The sequence below is a fragment of the Bos indicus x Bos taurus genome, chromosome 10, assembly GCF_003369695.1.
Source record: "Bos indicus x Bos taurus breed Angus x Brahman F1 hybrid chromosome 10, Bos_hybrid_MaternalHap_v2.0, whole genome shotgun sequence".
Taxonomy (NCBI): Eukaryota; Metazoa; Chordata; class Mammalia; order Artiodactyla; family Bovidae; genus Bos; species Bos indicus x Bos taurus.
The window spans coordinates 72298460-72318501 of record NC_040085.1 but is presented as its reverse complement, the minus strand read 5'-3'; the positions used below and the strand labels follow the sequence as shown (position 1 = coordinate 72318501).

Sequence of the window (20042 nt, the reverse complement as noted above, 5' to 3'; positions counted from 1 at the left end):
CTTTTATGGCTAATCATAAATCTGCCACTAGAGACTGTGGAATGACCATCTGAATGTATTGTAAAAAGATTTAATGTCCTTAAATATTGATTACTTTACACGTAGCGGTCCCTTCCTTTTCTGAAATTGAAACAAGCACTCTCAATTATTAAAAAAGATTTCATGTATTTCATAATTAAGAACATAATAACAAATTGAATCTATAGTTTGTTTTTAAAAATACTGTCATTAATGATAAAAGGCAAGGAGATTAATTTTGATCTTTCACTATTTGAACAATTTCAAATTTCCAAATACTCATAAAATCATTTGAAAGGCTTAGGTCTGGGCTAGGACAATGGCCCTAGGACCACAACAGAGATCATGGGCAAAGTCCTAAGGAGGAAATATAATAACTTTTGCTTCTGTTGTCATCCCTGACTCCTTTAGCTACTTGTGGGCATTGATTCAAGGAAACCCCAGCAGAAAAACTTTCAAAGCAAAGAAGTATAAAGGGAAGAATTATAAAGGTACAGACTGCTGCTCCTTCCTTCTAGTTGTAACCAGCGTGTCCCCTTTTGTCTCCCACTCTCTGCTTAGCAAGAAAAGGATTAGGCTGTTTACACAAGAATAGCTGGTTTTCTAGGCTAGCTAGTAGACCTTTGTGATGTTAGGGAAATGTGAGTGGTTGATATGCTATATTTTGGTGAAAACCTTCAAGACATCTTCAGTGCTTATATTTTCTTATACACTAAAAAAAATAGTACCATGGATGCTATGGTGCACTGTAGCTTGCTTTGTAAAAATTAATATATATTATTAACATCACTCCCCATCACTCATTGTTCTTGTACAACATTCTTTTTAGAATTAAGATTCTATTGCGTGAGTGGTGCTCCACAATTTATCCAAACAATCCTCTGTTGTTGTTACTAACTTTGTCTGAATTTATTTCTTTACTATTATTGACATCACAGCTAAATCTGAGCATAAATTCTTAATTATTTTTTTCAGGATAAATTTATCAAATTCTAGAAGTGGAATTTCATAGTTGATAATGGAGATTTTGAATGATTTCCTGAAGAAAACATTTAGCTCCCAAGAACAGAAATAAGGAAGAGATATGAGATAATCAGGTGGCCCCTTTCACATTGGGGAAGCTTCTTCTTCTTCTTTTTAATTTTTTTATTTTTAATTAGAGGATACTTGCTTTATAATATTATGTTGGTTTCTGCCATACCTCAACATGAATCAGCCATAGGTATACATGTGTCCCTTCCGTCTTGAACCTCTCTTCCACCTTTCACCCCATCCTATCCCTCATACTTAGGCAATTATTTTAGATTAAGGCCAGAAAGACAGAGTGAGGAAATCTGAAAGTGGTTCACTCTTTTGGAGTATTTATTATGTGTCGGGTAGTGCTCTAAGCATTTCTTGTGTATTACGTTACTTTATTCTTATGATAATTTTAAGAGGTAGATAAAGAAGGGAGGCAAGAGAAGTTAAATAACTTTCCCAGTACCCATTTCGAGGACATGGCAGAACACGGAGCCGTCTGTGCTTTGAATCACTGTGCATTGTTGCCTCTGGTCCAAGACACTGGGCTGCTCAAGTAGACACGCTAGGACATTTCCCAAAGTGCATACTACATCTTTTTAAAATCTCCTACTTTTGGAAGCTTGAATTTTTTTCCAAAGCCACATTCTCTCTTGACAGTAAGTACAGTGACTTTAAGCTTAAGTACTTTACTGTTTGTCACTAAGCATGGATGCCATTTAAAAATTTGATCTATGTTAATTACAAGGTGATCACACCATTGTGATTATCTGGGTTGTGAAGATCTTTTTTTGTTCTGTGTATTCTTGCCACCTCTTCTTAATATCTTCTGCTTCTGTTAGGTCCATACCATTTCTGTCCCCTTTATTGAGCCCATCTTTACATGAAATGTTCCCTTGGTATCTCTAATTTTCTTGAAGCTATCTCTAGTCTTTCCTATTTTATTGTTTTTCTGTATTTCTTTGCACTGATCACTGAGGAAGGCTTTCTTATCTGTCCTTGCTATTCTTTGGAACTCTGCATTCAAATGGGTATATCTTTCCTTTTCTCCTTTGCTTTTCACTTCTCTTCTTTTCGCAGCTATTTGTAACGCCTCCTCAGACAGCCATTTTGCTTTTTTACATTTCTTTTTCTTGGGGATGGTCTTGATCTCTATCTCCTCTACAATGTCATGAATCTCCATCCATAGTTCATCAGGCATTCTGTCCGTCAGATCTAGTCCCTTAAATCTATTTCTCACTTCCACTGTATAATCGTAAGGGATTTGATTTAAGTCATACTTGAATGGTGTAGTGGTTTTCCCTACTTCAATTTAAGTCTGAATTTGGCAATAAGGAGTTCATAATCTGAGCCACAGTCAGCTCCCGGTCTTGTTTTTGCTGACTGTATAGAGCATCTCCATCTTTGGCTGCAAAGAATATAATCAATCTGATTTTGTGGTTGGCCATCTGGTGATGTCCATGTGTAGAGTCTTCTCTTGTGTTGCTGGAAGAAGGTGTTTGCTATGATCAGTGTGTTCTCTTGACAGAACTCTATCAGCCTTTGTCCTGCTTCATCCTGTACTCCAATAACCTCAGATATGCAGATGGCACCACCCTTACGGCAGAAAGTGAAGAAGAACTAAAGAGCCCCTTAATGAAAGTGAAAGGGGAGAGTGAAAACGTTGGCTTAAAGCTCAACATTCAGAAAACGAAGATCATGGCATCTGGTCCCATCAATTCATGGCAAATAGATGGGGAAACAGTGAAAACAGTGGCTGACTTTATTTTTGGGGGCTCCAAAATCACTGCAGATGGTGACTGCAGCCATGAAATTAAAAGATGCTTACTCCTGGGAAGGAAAGTTATGACCTACCTCGACAGCATATGAAAAAGCAGAGACATTACTTTGCCAACAAAAGTCCATCTAGTCAAAGCTATGGTTTTTCCAGTAGTCATGTATGGATGTGAGAGTTGGACTATAAAAAAAGCTGAGGGCTGAAGAATTGATGCTTTTGTACTGTGGTGTTGGAGAAGACTCTTGAGAATCCCTTGGACTGCAAAGAGATCCAACCAGTACATCCTAAGGGAGATCAGTCCTGAGTGTTCATTGGAAGGACTGATGTTGAAGCTGAAACTCCAATACTTTGGCCACCTGATTTGAAGAACTCAGTTTGAAAAGAAGACTCATTTGAAAAGACCCTGATGCTGGGAAAGATTGAAGGCAGGAGGAGAAGGGGATGACAGAGGATGAGATGGTTGGATGACATCACCGACTCAATGGACATGAGTTTGGGTAAACTCCAGGAGTTGGTGATGGACAGGGAGGCTTGGCATGCTGCAGTCCATGGGGTCGCAAAGAGTCGGACACAACTGAATGACTGAACTGAACTGAACTGAATTACGAGGTATGGCATCACCTGTTGCTATGGTTTAATTACTAAATTCTGATAGTTGGTTAAATAATTATTTTTGTGTGACCATACTTGATCAAGACGTTGTTTAATTCTTATTGGATATATTCTTACTGGATATATTCTTTACGTTCCAAATAGCTCAGTTCCTTTTCTGTGCTAATGAGTAGTGCAAAGCAGTTAAATGAATGGAAGCTGGAGCTGAAATGTTCAGGTTCTAATTCCATCTCTGCCATTTATTTACTAGCTGTGTGAAATAGGGAAACTTTGCTAGCTTCTCTGTGCCTTAGTTTCTTCTTCTAAATCTTCAAATCTGCATTTCCAGATTTGACTACTCAGAATTATAGATTTGCATTTGAAATTGCCTAGCAGTATCTCAACTTGACTATCTGAAAGGCATCGCAAACTTAACATCATCAATAGAACTTGCCTTAGTCCTTACTCTGCCCTGACCTCCAAGTGGCACCACCACTTGCTCTTTGCTCAAAGTCCAAATCTTGGAATTCTCCTTGATTCTTCTTTCCCCCTCATTTTCAAACCTAATCCATCAGTGAATCCCAACCTCTTTACCTCTAAAACGTACTTCAAATCTGCCTACTTCTTCCATTCCCACCAATACTGCCTTATCCGTGCCCCGACTGTCATCTCATGTCTGGGCTCCTGTAATAGTTTCCTTATTCATGTCCGTTCTTCTACTCTTACTTCTCTAACATCCAATCTACCTATGACCAAAATGATTTTTTTAAAGCGTGAATCATATTACTCACCTCTTACTCTGAATTTCCCAATAATTTCTTACACATTTAAGATAAAGGTCGAACTCCTTCATCTTACTTTCAAAGTCTTACAGAATTGGTGGTGGTGGTGCTGCTGCTGCTGCTAAGTTGCTTCAGTCGTATCCGACCCTGTGTGACCCCATAGATAGCAGCCCACCAGGCTCCTCCATCCCTGGGATTCTCCAGGCAAGAACACTGGAGTGGGTTGCCATTTCCTTCTCCAAAATTGATGCTATAGGGGGTTAAATAGCATACTACCCCAAATTCATATCTACTTGGAACCTCAGAATGTGATCTTACTTGGAAATAGGGCTTTGAATATGTAGTTAAGTTAAAATAAGTCATACTAAAGTAGCATGGGCCCTAAATCCAATGACTAGTGTCCCTATAAGAAGAGGCAAGGGGGCTTCCCTGGTGGACAGTGGTACAGAATCTGCCTGCCAATGCAGGAGACATGGGTTTGATCCCCCAGGAAGATCCCACATGCTGTGGGGCAACTAAGTCTGTGTGCCACAACTATTGAGCCTGAGCTCTGGAACCTGAGAACACAACTACTGAAGCCCATGTGCTCCACAGCCCGTGCTCTGCAACAAGAGGAGACCCCACAATGAGAAACCCGTGCACTGCAACTAGAGAGGGGCCTTTTCTCGTCACAACTACAGAAAAGTCTGTGCAGCAATGAAGACCAAGCACAGCCAAAAATAGATAAATAAATAAATTTTTAAAATCTTTTTAGAAAATTTATTTATTTTTGAGTTGAAGGGTAATCGCTTTGCAGAATTTTGTTGGTTTCTGCCAAACATCAACATGAATCAGCCATAGGTATACACATATCCCCTCCCTCTTGAACCTCCCTCCCATCTCCCTCCCCACCCCACCCTCTAGGTTGTTACAGAGCCCCTGTTTGAGTTCCCTGAATCATACAGCAAATTTCCAGAGGCTGTCTATTTTACATACGGTAATATAAGTTTTCATGTTACTCTCTCCGCACATCTCACCCTCTCCTTCCCACCCCCACCCCGCGTCCATAAGTCTGTTCTCTGTGTCTCCATTGTTGCCCTGCAGAAAACTACATCAGTACCATCTTTCTAGATTTCATATTTTATGCGTTAGTATATGATATTTCTCTTTCTGACTTTTCTTCACTCTGTATAATAGGCTCTAGGTTATTAAAAAGAAAATGAGAGGACACAGAGACTGGAGATAACAGAGAAGAAGTTCGTGCAAAGACAAGGGCAGAGATTGGAACAATCCAGTTACAAGACAAGGAGCACCTATGATTGCTGAGAGCTAGTGGAAGCTGGGAAGAGGCTAGGAAAGATTCTCCCCTAGAGCCTAGATCCTTTAGTGGATGCAGGTTCTGCTGACACCCTGATTTCAGACTTCTGGCCTTCAGAAGTGTGAGAGAATATAATTTATGCTGTTTAAGTCACCAAGTTCATTATCTTGTTAGAGCAGCCTTAGGAAACAAATATAGGTGTATTTATAACTCACTAACTTCAACTCTGTTGCCCTTCCTGTGCCCTCTACCATCCAGCCACACTGGTCTCCCCGCTGTCCTTGGTGCTGGAACACCAAACTGGTTCCCACCTCAGGGCTTGTCACTAGTTACTTCTCCTTGGGAAGCTCTGATATTTGCCAAGTGGTGCTAGTGTTAAAGAACCCACCTGCCAATGCAGGAGACATAGAGGACATGAGTTCGATTCATGGGTCAGGAAGATCCCCTGGAGAAGGAAATGGCAACCCACTCCAGTATTCTTGCCTGGAGAGGAGCCTGGCGGCCTACAGTCCATGGGGTCACAAAGAGTCGGACATGACTGAAGAAACTTAGCACGCATGTACATTCTTGTCATTAGTTGGCAGCTTAAATGTCACTGTCAGATTCCTTCCTCAACCACTCATTCTAAAGTAACCTTCCAAGCACTATCACATTACCCTACTTTAATTGTCTGCTTGGTGCTTAGTATAATTTGATGTTTCTTATTCAGTTAAATATTTATAGCATTTGTTTCTACCTTCTTAATATACACACACTCACACACACACCACACCCATGTGTGCACAAAACCACATTGTCTAATATATAGCCACTAGCCACATATGGCTACTTAAATATACATTTAAAGTTAAATTTAAAAATACAGTTTTCAAGTTGCATTAGTCATATTTCAAATTCTCAATAGCTACATGTAGCTAGTGGCTAACATATTGGATAGTAGGAATATAGAACATTTTTACCATTGCAGAAAGTTATACTGCTGCTGCTGCTGCTAAGTCGCTTCAGTTGTGTCTGACTCTGTGAGACCCCAGAGACGGCAGCCCACCAGGCCCCCCATCCCTGGGATTCTCCAGGCAAAAACACTGGAGTGGGTTGCCATTTCCTTCTCCAATGCATGAAAGTGAAAAGTGAAAGTGAAGTTGCTCAGTTGTGTCCGACTCTTAGCGACCCCATGGACTGCAGCCTACCAGGCTCCTCTGTCCATGGGATTTTCCAGGCAAGAGTACTGGAGTGGGGTGCCATTGCCTTCTCCGAAAGGTATGCTACTCCAGGAAAAGAGGAATCTTGTATCCCTACTCCTTTTTTAAAAAAACAGGTTTTCCTTTTTCTTAGATTACAAAAGTTTTAATTTTTATAAATTAAAAATTAATATATAGTATAGTATATAGTATCAATATATTAGTTTCATGTATATAACACAATGATTCTAAATTTTTATAAATTATATTCAAGTTATATACATTTATAACTTAAAATATAAATTATATTTTAAGTTATTATAAAATATTGGTTAGTTTCCCTGTATTGTACAATATATTCTTTTATTATTTTATACATCACACAAAAATAAAAAAAATTATTTTATTTTTGTGCTTCTTACTCCCCTATCCCTACCTTACCTCTTCCTTCTTTCCTCTCCCCCCAGTAACCACTAGTTTTTTCTCTGTGTCTGTAAGTCTGTTTCTGTCTTGTTCATTTTATTTTTTAGATTCCATAGATAAGTGATAACGTGCAGTACTTGTCTTTTTCTGCGCCATTATTTCACTAAGAATAATACCCTCCAGGTCCATTCATGTTGTTGCAACTGGCAAAATTTCATCCTTTTTATAGTTTGCGTAGTATTCCATTGTGTGTATGTATATGTGTATGTATCTCACATCTTTATCCATTCATCTGTTGATGGACACTTAGGTTACTTTCATATCTTTGACATTGTAAATAATGCTGCTGTGAACATTGGTGTGTGTATAGGTTTTTGAATTAGTGTTTTTGTTTTCTTTGGATATATCCAGGAATGGAATTGCTGGATCATATGGTAATTCTATTTTTATTTTTTTGAGGAAATTTCATACTGTTTTCCATAGTGACTGCACCAATTTATATGCCCATCAACAGAGTATATGAGTTCTTTTTTTGTCACATCCTTGACTGCTGCTGCTGCTGCTAAGTCACGTCAGTCGTGTCCGACTCTGTGCAACCCCATAGACGGCAGCCCACCAGGCTCCCCCATCCCTGGGATTCTCTAGGCAAGAACACTGGAGTGGGTTGCCATTTCCTTCTCCAATGCATGAAAGTGAAAAGTGAAAGTGAAGTTGCTCAATCGTGTCTGACTCTTTGCGACCCCATGGACTGTAGCCCACCAGGCTCCCCTGTCCATGGGATTTCCCAGGCAAGAGTACTGGAGTGGGTTGCCATTGCCTTCTCCACACATCCTTGACAATACTTGTTTTTTGTGGCCTTTTTTTTATGATAGCATAGCCATTCTGAGGTGTGAGGTGATATCTCATTGTTGTTTGAAGTTACAGTTCTCTGATAATTAGCAGTGTTGAGCATCTTTTCATGTGTCTGTTGGCCATCTGTGTATCTTCTCTGGAAAAATATCTATTCAGGTCTTCTGTCCATTTACTTTTTTCTGCCCATTTTATAATCAAGTTGTTTGGCTTTTTTATATTGAGTTGTATGAGTTGTTTATATATTCTGGATTTTAATCCCTTACCATCATAACATCTGCAAATATTTTCTCCCACTCAGCAGGTTGTCTTTTCATTTTGTTGATGGTTTCCTTTGCTGTGTGAAAGATTTTAAGTTTAATTAAGTCCCATTTGTTTATTTTTTACTTTTGTTTGTTTTTCCTTAGGCTGAGACAGTTCCAAAGAACATCCTGGCGTGGTTTATGTCAAACAGCGTGCTGCCTGTGTTTTCTTCTAGTAGTTTTGTGGTACCATGTCTTATACTTAGGTATTTAACACATTCTGAGTTTATTTTTATATATGGTGTGAGAAAATGTTCTGATTTCATTCTTTTACAAGTAGATGTCCAGTTTTCCCAGCACCACTTATTGAAAAGTATGTCTTTCCCCACTGTATATTCTTGCCTCTTCTGTTGTAAATTAACTGACTATAGGTGCATAGGTTTATTTCTGGGCTCTTTTCTGTTCCATTGATCTTTGTGTCTATTTTTGTTCCAGTACCCTATTGTTTTGATTGATGTAGCTTTGTAGTATAGCCTGAAATCAGAATGTGATACATTCAGCTCTGTTCTTCCTTCTCAAGATTGCTTTGATGTATCCCCAGTATGTTGAATTTGTGTGCATAATAAATGCCAAGTATTTTTTGAATGAAGAGTGAATTACTTTCAAGAAAAATATGGCTGACCTTTGTCAATGAGTTTTGTGAAAGTAAATGACAGCATCACTGCTACTGGAGAGCAATATGGCTTTCTGGAGAAAAATAACTTGCATTCTCTTAGACTTTTCCAATTGGTATGCAGCATTTCTATAACCACATCTGCCATTGATTATAGTTTTGGTTTGTTTGTTTACTTAATAAAGTCAAAAATAAATCTGGTTGTAAAGATTTCAACAATTTCTCTTATCTTGAGTTGTGGCCTCTTTGGCTTATAAATAAAAACTTTTAGTAGAGATTCGTTGAGAAGTGGAAGGAGGGCAGATGGAGGTTTGGGTTGAATACTATCTTGTATGCAGTAGAGTGTCTACTTGAGATGTCTCAAAAAACAGTGTTGTCAATCTCACATCTTTAGTAATAACGTCTCTGAGCTTTGATTAATGTGGGTGTGAAATATGTCTAATGTAACAGCATGTGTCTGAAACATTCTGAGATAAGAAGAGTCAAAAAGTATTTTTAATTTTGAAAATGAATTTTAAATAGGTTAGGATGGAATTTTATTTAATGTAACCAGCTAAAGAAGCTGAAGTTGAATGGTTCTATGAAGACCTACAAGACCTTTTAGAACTAACACCAAAAAAAAAAAAATGTCCTTTTCATTATAGGGGACTGGAATGCAAAAGTAGGAAGTCAAGAAACACCTGGAGTAACAGGCAAATTTGGCCTTGGAATACGGAATGAAGCAGGGCAAAGACTAATAGAGTTTTGCCAAGAAAATGCACTGGTCATAACAAACACCCTCTTCCAACAACACAAGAGAAGACTCTACACATGGACATCACCAGATGGTCAACACCGAAGTGAGATTGATTATATTCTTTGCAGCCAAAGATGGAGAAGCTCTATACAGTCAGCAAAAACAAGACCAGGAGCTGACTGTGGCTCAGATTATGAACTCCTTATTGCCAAATTCAGACTTAAATTGAAGAAAGTAGGGAAACCCACTAGACCATTCAGGAATGACCTAAATCAAATCCCTTATGATTATACAGTGGAAATGAGAAATAGATTAAGGGCCTAGATCTGATAGATAGAGTGCCTGATGAACTATGGAATGAGGTTCATGACATTGTACAGGAGACAGGGATCAAGACCATTCCCATAGAAAAGAAATGCAAAAAGGCAAAATGGCTGTCTAGGGAGGCCTTACAAATAGCTGTGAAAAGAAGAGAAGTGAAAAGCAAAGGAGAAAAGGAAAGATATAAACATCTGAATGCAGAGTTCCAAAGAATAGCAAGAAGAGATAAGAAAGCCTTCTTCAGTGATCAATGCAAAGAAATAGAGGAAAACAACAGAATGGGAAAAACTAGGGATCTCTTCAAGAAAATCAGAGATACCAAAGGAACATTTCATGCAAAGATGAGCTCGATAAAGGACAGAAATGGTATGGACCTAACAGAAGCAGAAGATATTAAGAAGAGATGGCAAGAATACACAGAAGAACTGTACAAAAAAGATCTTCACAACCCAGATAATCACGATGGTGTGATCACTGACCTAGAGCCAGACATCCTGGAATGTGAAGTCAAGTGGGCCTTAGAAAGCATCACTATGAACAAAGCTAGTGGAGGTGATGGAATTCCAGTTGAGCTATTCCAAATCCTAAAAGATAATGCTGTGAAAGTGCTGTACTCAATATGCCAGAAAATTTGGAAAACTAGCAGTGGCCACAGGACTGGAAAAGGTCAGTTTTCATTCCAATCCCAAAGAAAGGCAATGCCAAAGAATGCTCAAACTACTGCACAATTGCACTCATCTCACACGTTAGTAAAGTAATGCTCAAAATTCTCCAAGCCAGGCTTCAGCAATATGTGAACCGTGAACTTCCTGATGTTCAAGCTGGTTTTAGAAAAGGCAGAGGAACCAGAAATCAAATTGCCAACATCTGCTGGATCATGGAAAAAGCAAGAGAGTTCCAGAAAAACATCTATTTCTGCTTTCTTGACTATGCCAAAGCCTTTGACTGTGTGGATCACAATAAACTGTGGAAAATTCTGAAAGAGATGGGAATACCAGACCACCTGATCTGCCTCTTGAGAAATCTGTATGCAGGTCAGGAAGCAACAGTTAGAACTGGACATGGAACAACAGACTGGTTCTAAATAGGAAAAGGAGTACGTCAAGGCTGTATATTGTACCCTGCTTATTTGACTTATATGCAGAGTACATCATGAGAAACGCTGGGCTGGAAGAAACACAAGCTGGAATCAAGATTGCTGGGAGAAATATCAATAACCTCAGATATGCAGATGATACCACCCTTGTGGCAGAAAGTGAAGAGGAACTAAAAAGCCTCTTGATGAAGGTGAAAGAGGAGAGCAAAAAAGTTGGCTTAAAGCTCAACATTCAGAAAACGAAGATTATGGCATTCGGTCCCATCACTTCATGGGAAATAGATGGGGAAACAGTGGAAACAGTGTCAGACTTTATTTTCCTAGGCTCCAAAATCACTGCAGATGGTGACTGCAGCCATGAAATTAAAAGACGCTTAACTCCTTGGAAGGAAAGTTATGACCAACCTAGACAGCATATTCAAAAGCAGAGAATTACTTTGCCAACAAAGGTTCGTCTAGTCAAGGCTATGGTTTTTCCTGTGGTCATGTATGGATGTGAGAGTTGGACTGTGAAGAAGGCTGAGCGCCGAAGAATTGATGCTTTTGAACTGTGGTGTTGGAGAAGACTCTCAAGAGTCCCTTGGATCACAAGGAGGTCCAACAGTCCATTCTGAAGGAGATCAGCCCTGGGATTTCTTTGGAAGGAATGATACTAAAGCTGAAACTCCAGTACTTTGGCCACCTCATGCGAAGAGTTGACTCATTGGAAAAGACTGATGCTGGGGGGGATTGGGGGCAGGAGGAGAAGGGGACGCCAGAGGATGAGATGGCTGGATGGCATCACCGACTCGATGTACGTGAGTCTGAGTGAACTCCGGGAGTTGGTGATGGACAGGGAGGCCTGGCATGCTGCGATACATGGGGTTGCAAAGAGTCGGACATGACTGAGCGACTGATCTGATCTGATGGTACTAGATTACTGCATTAGAAGAAAAAGTTTCTTCAGTGTTTCAGTGGTAAAGAATCTGCCTGCAATGAGCAGATACAGCAGAAGCAGGTTCCATCCCTGGGTTGGGAAGATCCCCTGGAAGAGGGCATGGCAACCCACTCCAGGATTCTTGCCTGGAGAATCCTATGGACAGAGGAGTCTGGTGGGCTATAGTCCATAGGGTCACAAAGAGTCAGTTACAACTGAAGCAACTGAGCATGCACGCGTGATACTATGCCTAACTCCATTGTACATATGTACTACATCTTTATTCATTTCTTTGTCAGTGGACACTTAGGTTGCTTCCATGTCTTAGCTATTGTAAATAATGCTGCAAGGAACATTAGAGTAGACGTATCTCTTTGAATTATGGTTTTCATGGGGTATATGTCCAGTAGTGGGATTACTGGGTCATATGGTAGTTTTGGGTATTTCCCTCATAGCTCAGCTGGTAAAGAATCCACCTGCAATGCAGGAGACTCTGGTTCAATTCCTGAGTCAGGAAAATCCACTGGAGAAGGGATAGGCTACCCACTCCAGTATTCTTGGGCTTCCCTGGTGACTCAACTGGTAAAGAATCCACCTGCAATGTGGGAAACCTGGGTTCAATCTGGGAAGATTTCCTGGGAGAAGGGAACGGCTACCCCCTCCAGTATTCTGGCCTGGAGAATTTCATGGATTGTATAGTCCATGGGATCACAAAGAGTCAGACACGACTGAGTGACTTTCACTTTCATGGTAGTTTTATTTCTAATTTCTTAAGGAAACTCCGTGTAGTTCTTCATAGTGGATGTACCAGTTTGTAGCCCCACCAACCATGCAGAAGGGTTCCCTTTTCTCCACACCCTTGCCAGCATTTATTTATGGTAAACTTTCTGACGATGGCCATTCTGACTGGTATGAGATGATACCTCATTGTAGTTTTGATTTTTATTTCTCTAACAATTAGTGAGGTAGAGAATCTTTTCATGTGCTTTTTAGCCATCTGTATGTCTTCTTTGGAGAAATGTTTATTTTTGAATCGGCTGCTTGGCTTTTTTGATATTGAGCTGCATGAGATGTTTGTATATTTTGGAGATTAAACCCTCATTGGTCACATCATAAAAAAATTAAAAATTAAAAAAAAAACAAGATTGATTTTTCTACTCCATCTCATTCCTCTATTTTAATATGCAGATGTCTATCAAAATTCTTAGAAGGAAGCTCATTGATTAGCTAATGGAAAATTATTGTTGATTGTGTATTCAGTTACTTAGTCATATCCAACTCTTTTGTGACCCCATGGACTGTAGCCTGCCAGGCTCCTCTGTCCATGGGATTTCCCAGGCAAGAATAGTAGAGTGGGCTGCCATTTCCTCCTCTAGGGGATCTTTCTGACACAGGGATCCAACCCACATCTCCTGCATCTGGTGCACAGAAGGCAGATTCTTTACCCACTGAGCCAATGGAGAATTATTACTTTAGGAACACATGTGATTGAAAAGCTAGAGGCTAGTAAGAAACTTGAAGGCCAGTTCAAAGCAGGTAAACTTGAATATTTATTAAAACGGACCCATTTCTTATTATAAAATTGATCACAGAGTGGGCTAACAGCACTATGGAAATGATGTAGTCATAACTTGGTCTGAAGCAGTATGCATATGCTCCATGCACAATTACCTAATTAGAATATAATATTTCCAAAACATAAACTTTATGGTTTTAGAATCATTGCTGATGTTTTTACATGCAACTGAAATGGAGGAGAATACAGGGAACTAGATAGGAGTTCTTTGCTGTAAAATAGAATACAGAAGTGTGTATAAAAAAGAGGCAGTGGGGAAAGAGAGGGAGGAGAAAAAAATTAAAATTGATGGGAATATGGCTGATTTCAGAAATCAAAAAACTGAATATTAAAAGGGTTCAGAAAGTTGCATCCAGACTCTAGACCAGATGATCTTCCGTTTTAACTCTCCAACACAGAGGGACATCCCAGCATTTCTGTGTTGTGTTCAGTGGCCATGAGCCCATGCCCTAGTGATAGAGCTTTTCTGTTAGAAGTGAGAATAGCTTATTCCCACTGGCGTTCTGTGAAAGGCAACAAAGGAGCATGAGGGTTGGAGCACAATGATTCCTGAAACCTTGATGAGTAGCGCTGTGGTTAAAGTGACCCAATTTCAGACCCACTGATGCATGAAAGAGGGAAGTCCTATGGCCATTGACAAAAACGATGAAAAAATTAGAGTGTGCTATTTGGGTGTCCCTTTACACGGTCCACCTTTTCCAGAAAGCAAGCCTCCTCTATTAGAGTCAATATTTATTCTTGGAAATCCCCTTATTTTCTTTTTCTTTGTGTGTTTTCTGCCGTGAATGGAGAAGAGGAGAAGACAGTGAGGAGAGAAAAGCCAGGAAGGAAAGGATGGAAAAATTAAGGGACAAAGTAGGGCAGTAAGGAGCATTTTTGAGGATTCCAGATAGGCCTGGAATTGATTCTTCATGGTCCTTCTTATAAAAGGGTATAGGGTTAATATATGTTTAGACAACTGTATTAGATAGATAGGTAGATAGATAGCCACACAGGTTGAAGCATAACATAAAAAAGGTACTCTGCATAATAACTGAATGCCAGCCTTGCCTATGTGCAACCCAAGAACTCTTTTTCTTTCCCCTTTGAACAGTGGGTCTGGATTAAAAAACAAAAAACAAAAAAGCCTGGTTTCTGGCAGAGGAGGAGGTTTGTGGGTTGGAAATACATAGAGATAGGGAAACAGCAGAGGAAAGACAGAAGGCAAATTCTTCTGCTAGGGGTGTTGCCCGGGAGTTTCCTAAGATGCTCCAGGCAATTGCAGAACTGAGCTTGTGTCTTGGATTGGCCCTACAGCTCCTCTTCCAGACTTGAAAAGAACATGCATTTTATCTCTACTTGTTTTCTTCTTTTTCACTGCTTCTCCCTTCTTTCCAAGCTCTCTTCAATCATCTTGAAGAGAGGGCAGTTGCTGTGGCCACTTTCATTTTGTTTCTTAGACTTCCAACTTTTCATCCCATGAAAAGATTTGAGGACCCTTCGGGAGTCATGACCCCATGTCACCTTGGCCAGGCACTCACCCGTGCCTGGATACTGAAGGAAGAAAAGGATTAATGGCATTATTTTGCTAACTTTGTTTTAGCTCAACCCTAAACCAAAAGATAGTTAGAAACACCATGAAGAAATATAAATTGGACAAATAAACAACTGCTCTCTTTTTGAGAAAATCTTTGCATGACAAATCTCAAATTGGACAAAGCAGAATCAACACTTGACATTGCATGAGCCATCTGTCATGGCAGGTTCAGTAAATCAAATAGCAGATCAAAAATCTCTCTGTGATATGTTATTCTACAAATGATAAGAACAAAATCTGTGATTTGGGTGTTGCAGAAATCGGAAATATGGGATCAGAAAAAGCCAATCTCCTGATGGTCTAGTTGCTGAGCCCTAGAATCTAGTCAGTATGCCAGGACCAGACCAATCTCCCTTAAACCTCTTTTATCACATGAGTTCCTTACTCTAGAAATTTCATCCTATCCCTATTTCAAGTATTTTCTTTCTTTTTACACACTTTCTCCTAGATTGACATTCTTGCAAAAATTTAAATTAGGCTTTCAAAGTCCACCTCTGGTTTCCCATCATCTGTCTATAATACCTCCGGCTTCAGTAAAAGCAGATGCCCGCAAATCCACCATAATCAGCTTCTGTTCCTTGCCTCTGTGGGTTTTATCCCTTTCCTCTGAAATGTGCTGCTTTCTATCCAACTTCACCTGCTCTAAACTGTTCAACATCTTGGCGCAGCTCAGTCCTCTAACTTCAATGCAGCCATCCTTGAATGTACGAAAACTGATTTCTCTCTCCTCAAACTTTCTACAGCTCTTAACAGACTGCAGTCTAGTATTTGATTTTATTCACTTGCTCAGTCTTAAATAATGTAACATGTGAAAGAGACTTACAGTTTAAAATAACAGTGCCTGCATATAGTTGTTGCTATTCAGTGTGCATTCTGACTCTTTGTGACCCCACAGATTGTAGCCCACCAGGCTCTGTCCATGAAATTTCCCAGGCAAGTATATTGGAGTGGGTTTGCCATTTTCTTTTCCAGGGGATCTTTCAGACCCAGGGATAGAACCCATGTCTCCTGGGTTTCTTGTTGTTTAGTAGTCACCCAATATATATTCCTTTATTTCCTTCTTCACTATTGTTGCATATTAATTGTTTTCTTCCTAACAAGGCTGGCAGCTAATTTAGAAAACGATCATTTTATTTCCTTTTCCCTCACAGGGCCTGGTATCTTGAAGAGCGCTCATTAGATAATCAACAGATACTGACTGACTGAATGATTGATCGTCTAATGCACTTTGCATTTGAATTCTCACTACAGAAGCCCTTGAGGATGTGCTGGTTTTCTTCCAAGAGATCTAAAATTGACCTCTACTGCATGGTGGAAAGTTCACTGTTTTTTTTTTTTTTTTTTTTTTTGCAGATGAGAAAGTTGAAATACAGAGAGAATTTAAATATTCCCAAAGTCAAAAAGGACACCAGTGACAGCTACAAGGTAGGATTGGAAGCCAGGCATTCTGACTGCCAGTCAATTGAATTTGGAGTCATTGAACTATACTTTTTTTCTGACCTGAATAGCTTTTATCCACCTGTTAATCTCTGATGTATAAGCTTTAGCACATTGCAGTGTGACTCTGCTTCTCTTTCTTTTTTGCTATGTTTATTTTTGAGTGAATCTTACAGGTAAAAATGTACCTAATTATCTATCATTTTGGTTGCTTAAATTTTTTAAATTAAGGTATAATTGATATATAACATTATATTAGTTTCAGGTGTACAACAGATTGACTCAATATTTGCATATATTATGAAAAGATCACCACAGTAAATCTAGTTAACATTTGCCACTATACATAGATCGAATTTTTTTCTTATGATGAGGACTCGTAATGTCTACATGGTAGTTGCTTTTTGTTTCTTTTTGGCCGTTTAAGATCAGGAACTGTGCCTCACATGCCCTTACTTACATTTTTGGTGTCTGGCACAGTACTTGATATTTAATAAGCATTAATAGATGCTTAATAAAATTTGTCAAATGGATGATATTATCAATAAAATGATCTTCTTAGAGTACTGAACAATTAACCTACCTTGTCCCTGTTTATAGCATTGAGCAGAGTTAAACTTATAGTCTTATTTATAGCAGTTCATGGGGTCGCAAAGAGTCAGACACGACTGAGCAACTGAACTGAACTGAATTCTTAATACTGAATTATATTTGCTGTGCCTAGTTATTGTCATCTAGAGATTATACAAGAAATTGAACTATCATTTCATTATCCTTAGTTTGATTCCTAAACTATAGGCTAGCCTGGGCTTTAATTTCCTATCCACAAGTAATAATATAACACTTACATATTTAAGAAAAGAATAACTTCTTCCAACTGAAATAAGAGGTAATTAAAGGAGACAGAATTACTGGTCCCAAGTTAGCAGAAAGCATTTTATCACTGACTCATTTGAGTCGTATGGATTTCACAACTGATGATTAGCTTCTCTTAATCAGTTGAACATCCATTTAAGGGACAAATTGATTAGCTCCTTGCATAATTAACAGAACATTAAGTACCATCCCTTTGAATTGAGAAAATTGTTTTGATTAACAGCAAATATGAACAATTTTACATTAATATATTAAACTCTATCTCAAATTATCATTAATCTGTTTTTTCAAAATGCTGAGGAGGTGTTTGTAGCTAGCTCAGTGACCAATGTTTGCAGTTTCTAAAGCGCTTTCATTTCTTCGGCTGGGATTGAATTTAATATACCTTTTCCACAAAATGCATAGATTGCCAGTACTTTCCTTGGTCTTACCCTTCATCTCCCTTGATGTGGTTGTCCCCAACCCCTCCTGTCCATTTCACTATTGTGGACAAAGAGCAGAGGGCACCATCCAGTCCTAAGACAATCCTCTGTGGCTTTGTAATCAGGTTTTTGTTTCTTGTTTTCTTAACTGTCCTTCCAAACCAGTGAGAGTTTGGAAATTAGGGAAAAAAATTACATTCTCACCAAAGGTTGCTGCTACAGTTCAATCAATAAAGGTCTTAAGTATAAATATATATACCTTTTCCACAGAGGATAAGAGTATAATATACTAGTATATAAATAATAACCAACATTACTATGTGATCAACTCTTAGTTTGTACTTTCTATTTAGTGAAATGGTAAACAACACAGTTCTGGGGCACAGAACTAGGAAAATAATTAATATTAAATTTATACAAATCATTTAAAAAATAATTGGTGAGGAACTGGAGAAAGATTGGCATGAATGTTAAAATGTGGGGCTGCTATGCCCTTTTCAGTTGTGTCCAACTCTTTGTGACCCATAGACTGTAGCTCACGTGGGATTTTCCCAGCAAGAATACTGGCATGGGTTGCCACTTCCTCCTCCAGGGGATCTTCCTGACTCAAAGATTGAACCTGCATCTCCTGCATTTGCAGGCAGATTCCTTACCACCAAGCCACTTAGAAAGCCCTAAAATGGGGAAAGTGGTTATTAAAGATGTCAGAATCTATAAAGGAAATAATTGATGAGCCAGGAGAAATCACAGAATTGAACAATGCAGAAATATGCAAGAGTAGACATGAACAAGACGTTAGACAATCAAAGATGTGACAGGCTCTGCCTGCTAAAGCCATGTTGAAGAGAGTGTTCCAGTGGGGAAGAACAACTGGGAAACAGATCTTACAACTCACAGGAGGTCAGCAAAGTTGTTTAAAGATGTGCTATGTCAGTAGTCATAAAAATTGCACTAAATTACACAACATATAATTAAAGCTAAACATTCAGAATATTAAGGCTCTGTCACCCTTAGACAGATGGTAGTTGATTCTGATTATACCTTGGGCACTGAGGACCTAATTAGTTTTTTCAAGAAGATGTACAGGTGTCAGTCAATTCTGGAGTCAGTGCTGAGCAGGACAGTTTAATGGAGACACTCTAATACTTGAAATTGATGAGGCCTGAGGCAAGTTTCAAACACAATTTGCAGAAGTTTAGAAACTTAGTGAATGTGCAGGAAATTCAGTTTAGGCCTGTTTCTGAAAGTCTATAAGTGCTACCTGCTTGCCTTCTTAGCACAACTCAAATTGCAGTCCCAGTAAAGATTAGTTTTACAGAGGACCATTTTGTAAGCTCCAATCAATAGGATTGTTGTTTAGTTGCTCAGTCGTGTCTGACTCTTTTGCAACCCCATGGACTGCAGCCCACCAGGCTCCTCTGCCCATAGGATTTCCCAGGCAAGAATACTGGAATGGGTTGCCATTTCCTTCTCTGGAGGATATTCCCAACTCAGGGACTGAACTCACATCTCTTGCTTGGCAGGCAGATTCCCTACCCCTGAGCCACCAGGGAAGCCCAATCAATAAGATACTGAACAACTAATCTAAAGTGGTCATTTTATTTTAATATTATTACATTCTATTGGTTCACTAAGAGACGCTTGGCTGTGATGATTTATATTACCTAAATGGTAATTGCTGAGAAACAGGCAAATAGCACAAGTTCCACTAGTGCATGTGTGTGTGAGCTAAGTCACTTCCGTCGTGTCTGACTCCTTGTGACCCTATGGACTGTAGCCCGCCAGGCTCCTCTGTCCATGGGATTCTCCAGGCAAGAATCCTGCAGTGGGTTGTCGTGCCTACCTCCAGGGGACCTTCCTGACCCAGGGATCAAACCTGCGTCTCTTATGTCTCCTGAGTTGACAGGCGGGTTCTTCACCGCTCGTGCCATCTGGGAAGCCTCCAGTTCCACTAGACCAGCGTCTCAAACAGTGCTTGTAAGTGCCTGGCCAGCAAGTTGAAAATACAGATTCCTAGGATCATCCTCATTGATTCTGATTCAGTTAGTTTGGGGTAGGACCTGGGGCTCTGCACTTTTAACACATACAGATAGGAGATTCATGAGCCATCCTTTGAGAATCACACACAAGTCAAGAGTTCCCTGAGGGGAAGGACCATTCTTTATTTTTTATAGAAGTTTCAGTACTTAGTTTTATCATGCTTGGCAACAGTTAAATAATTCATTGGGTCAATTAATAA

The 20042-nt window shown here is 39.4% G+C and overlaps 1 protein-coding gene across 1 annotated transcript in view; it reads right to left on the bottom strand.

The window, feature by feature from the left end:
* The window catches only part of CCDC196 (coiled-coil domain containing 196), a 54047-nt gene extending 38321 nt beyond the window's left edge, over positions 1-15726 (bottom strand). The window contains exon 1 of the mRNA XM_027552883.1: positions 15591-15726. Within this exon, the coding sequence (XP_027408684.1) occupies positions 15591-15726 (136 nt within the window). The remainder of the gene's footprint in view (positions 1-15590) is intronic.
* Between the last annotated feature and the right edge of the window lie 4316 nt (positions 15727-20042).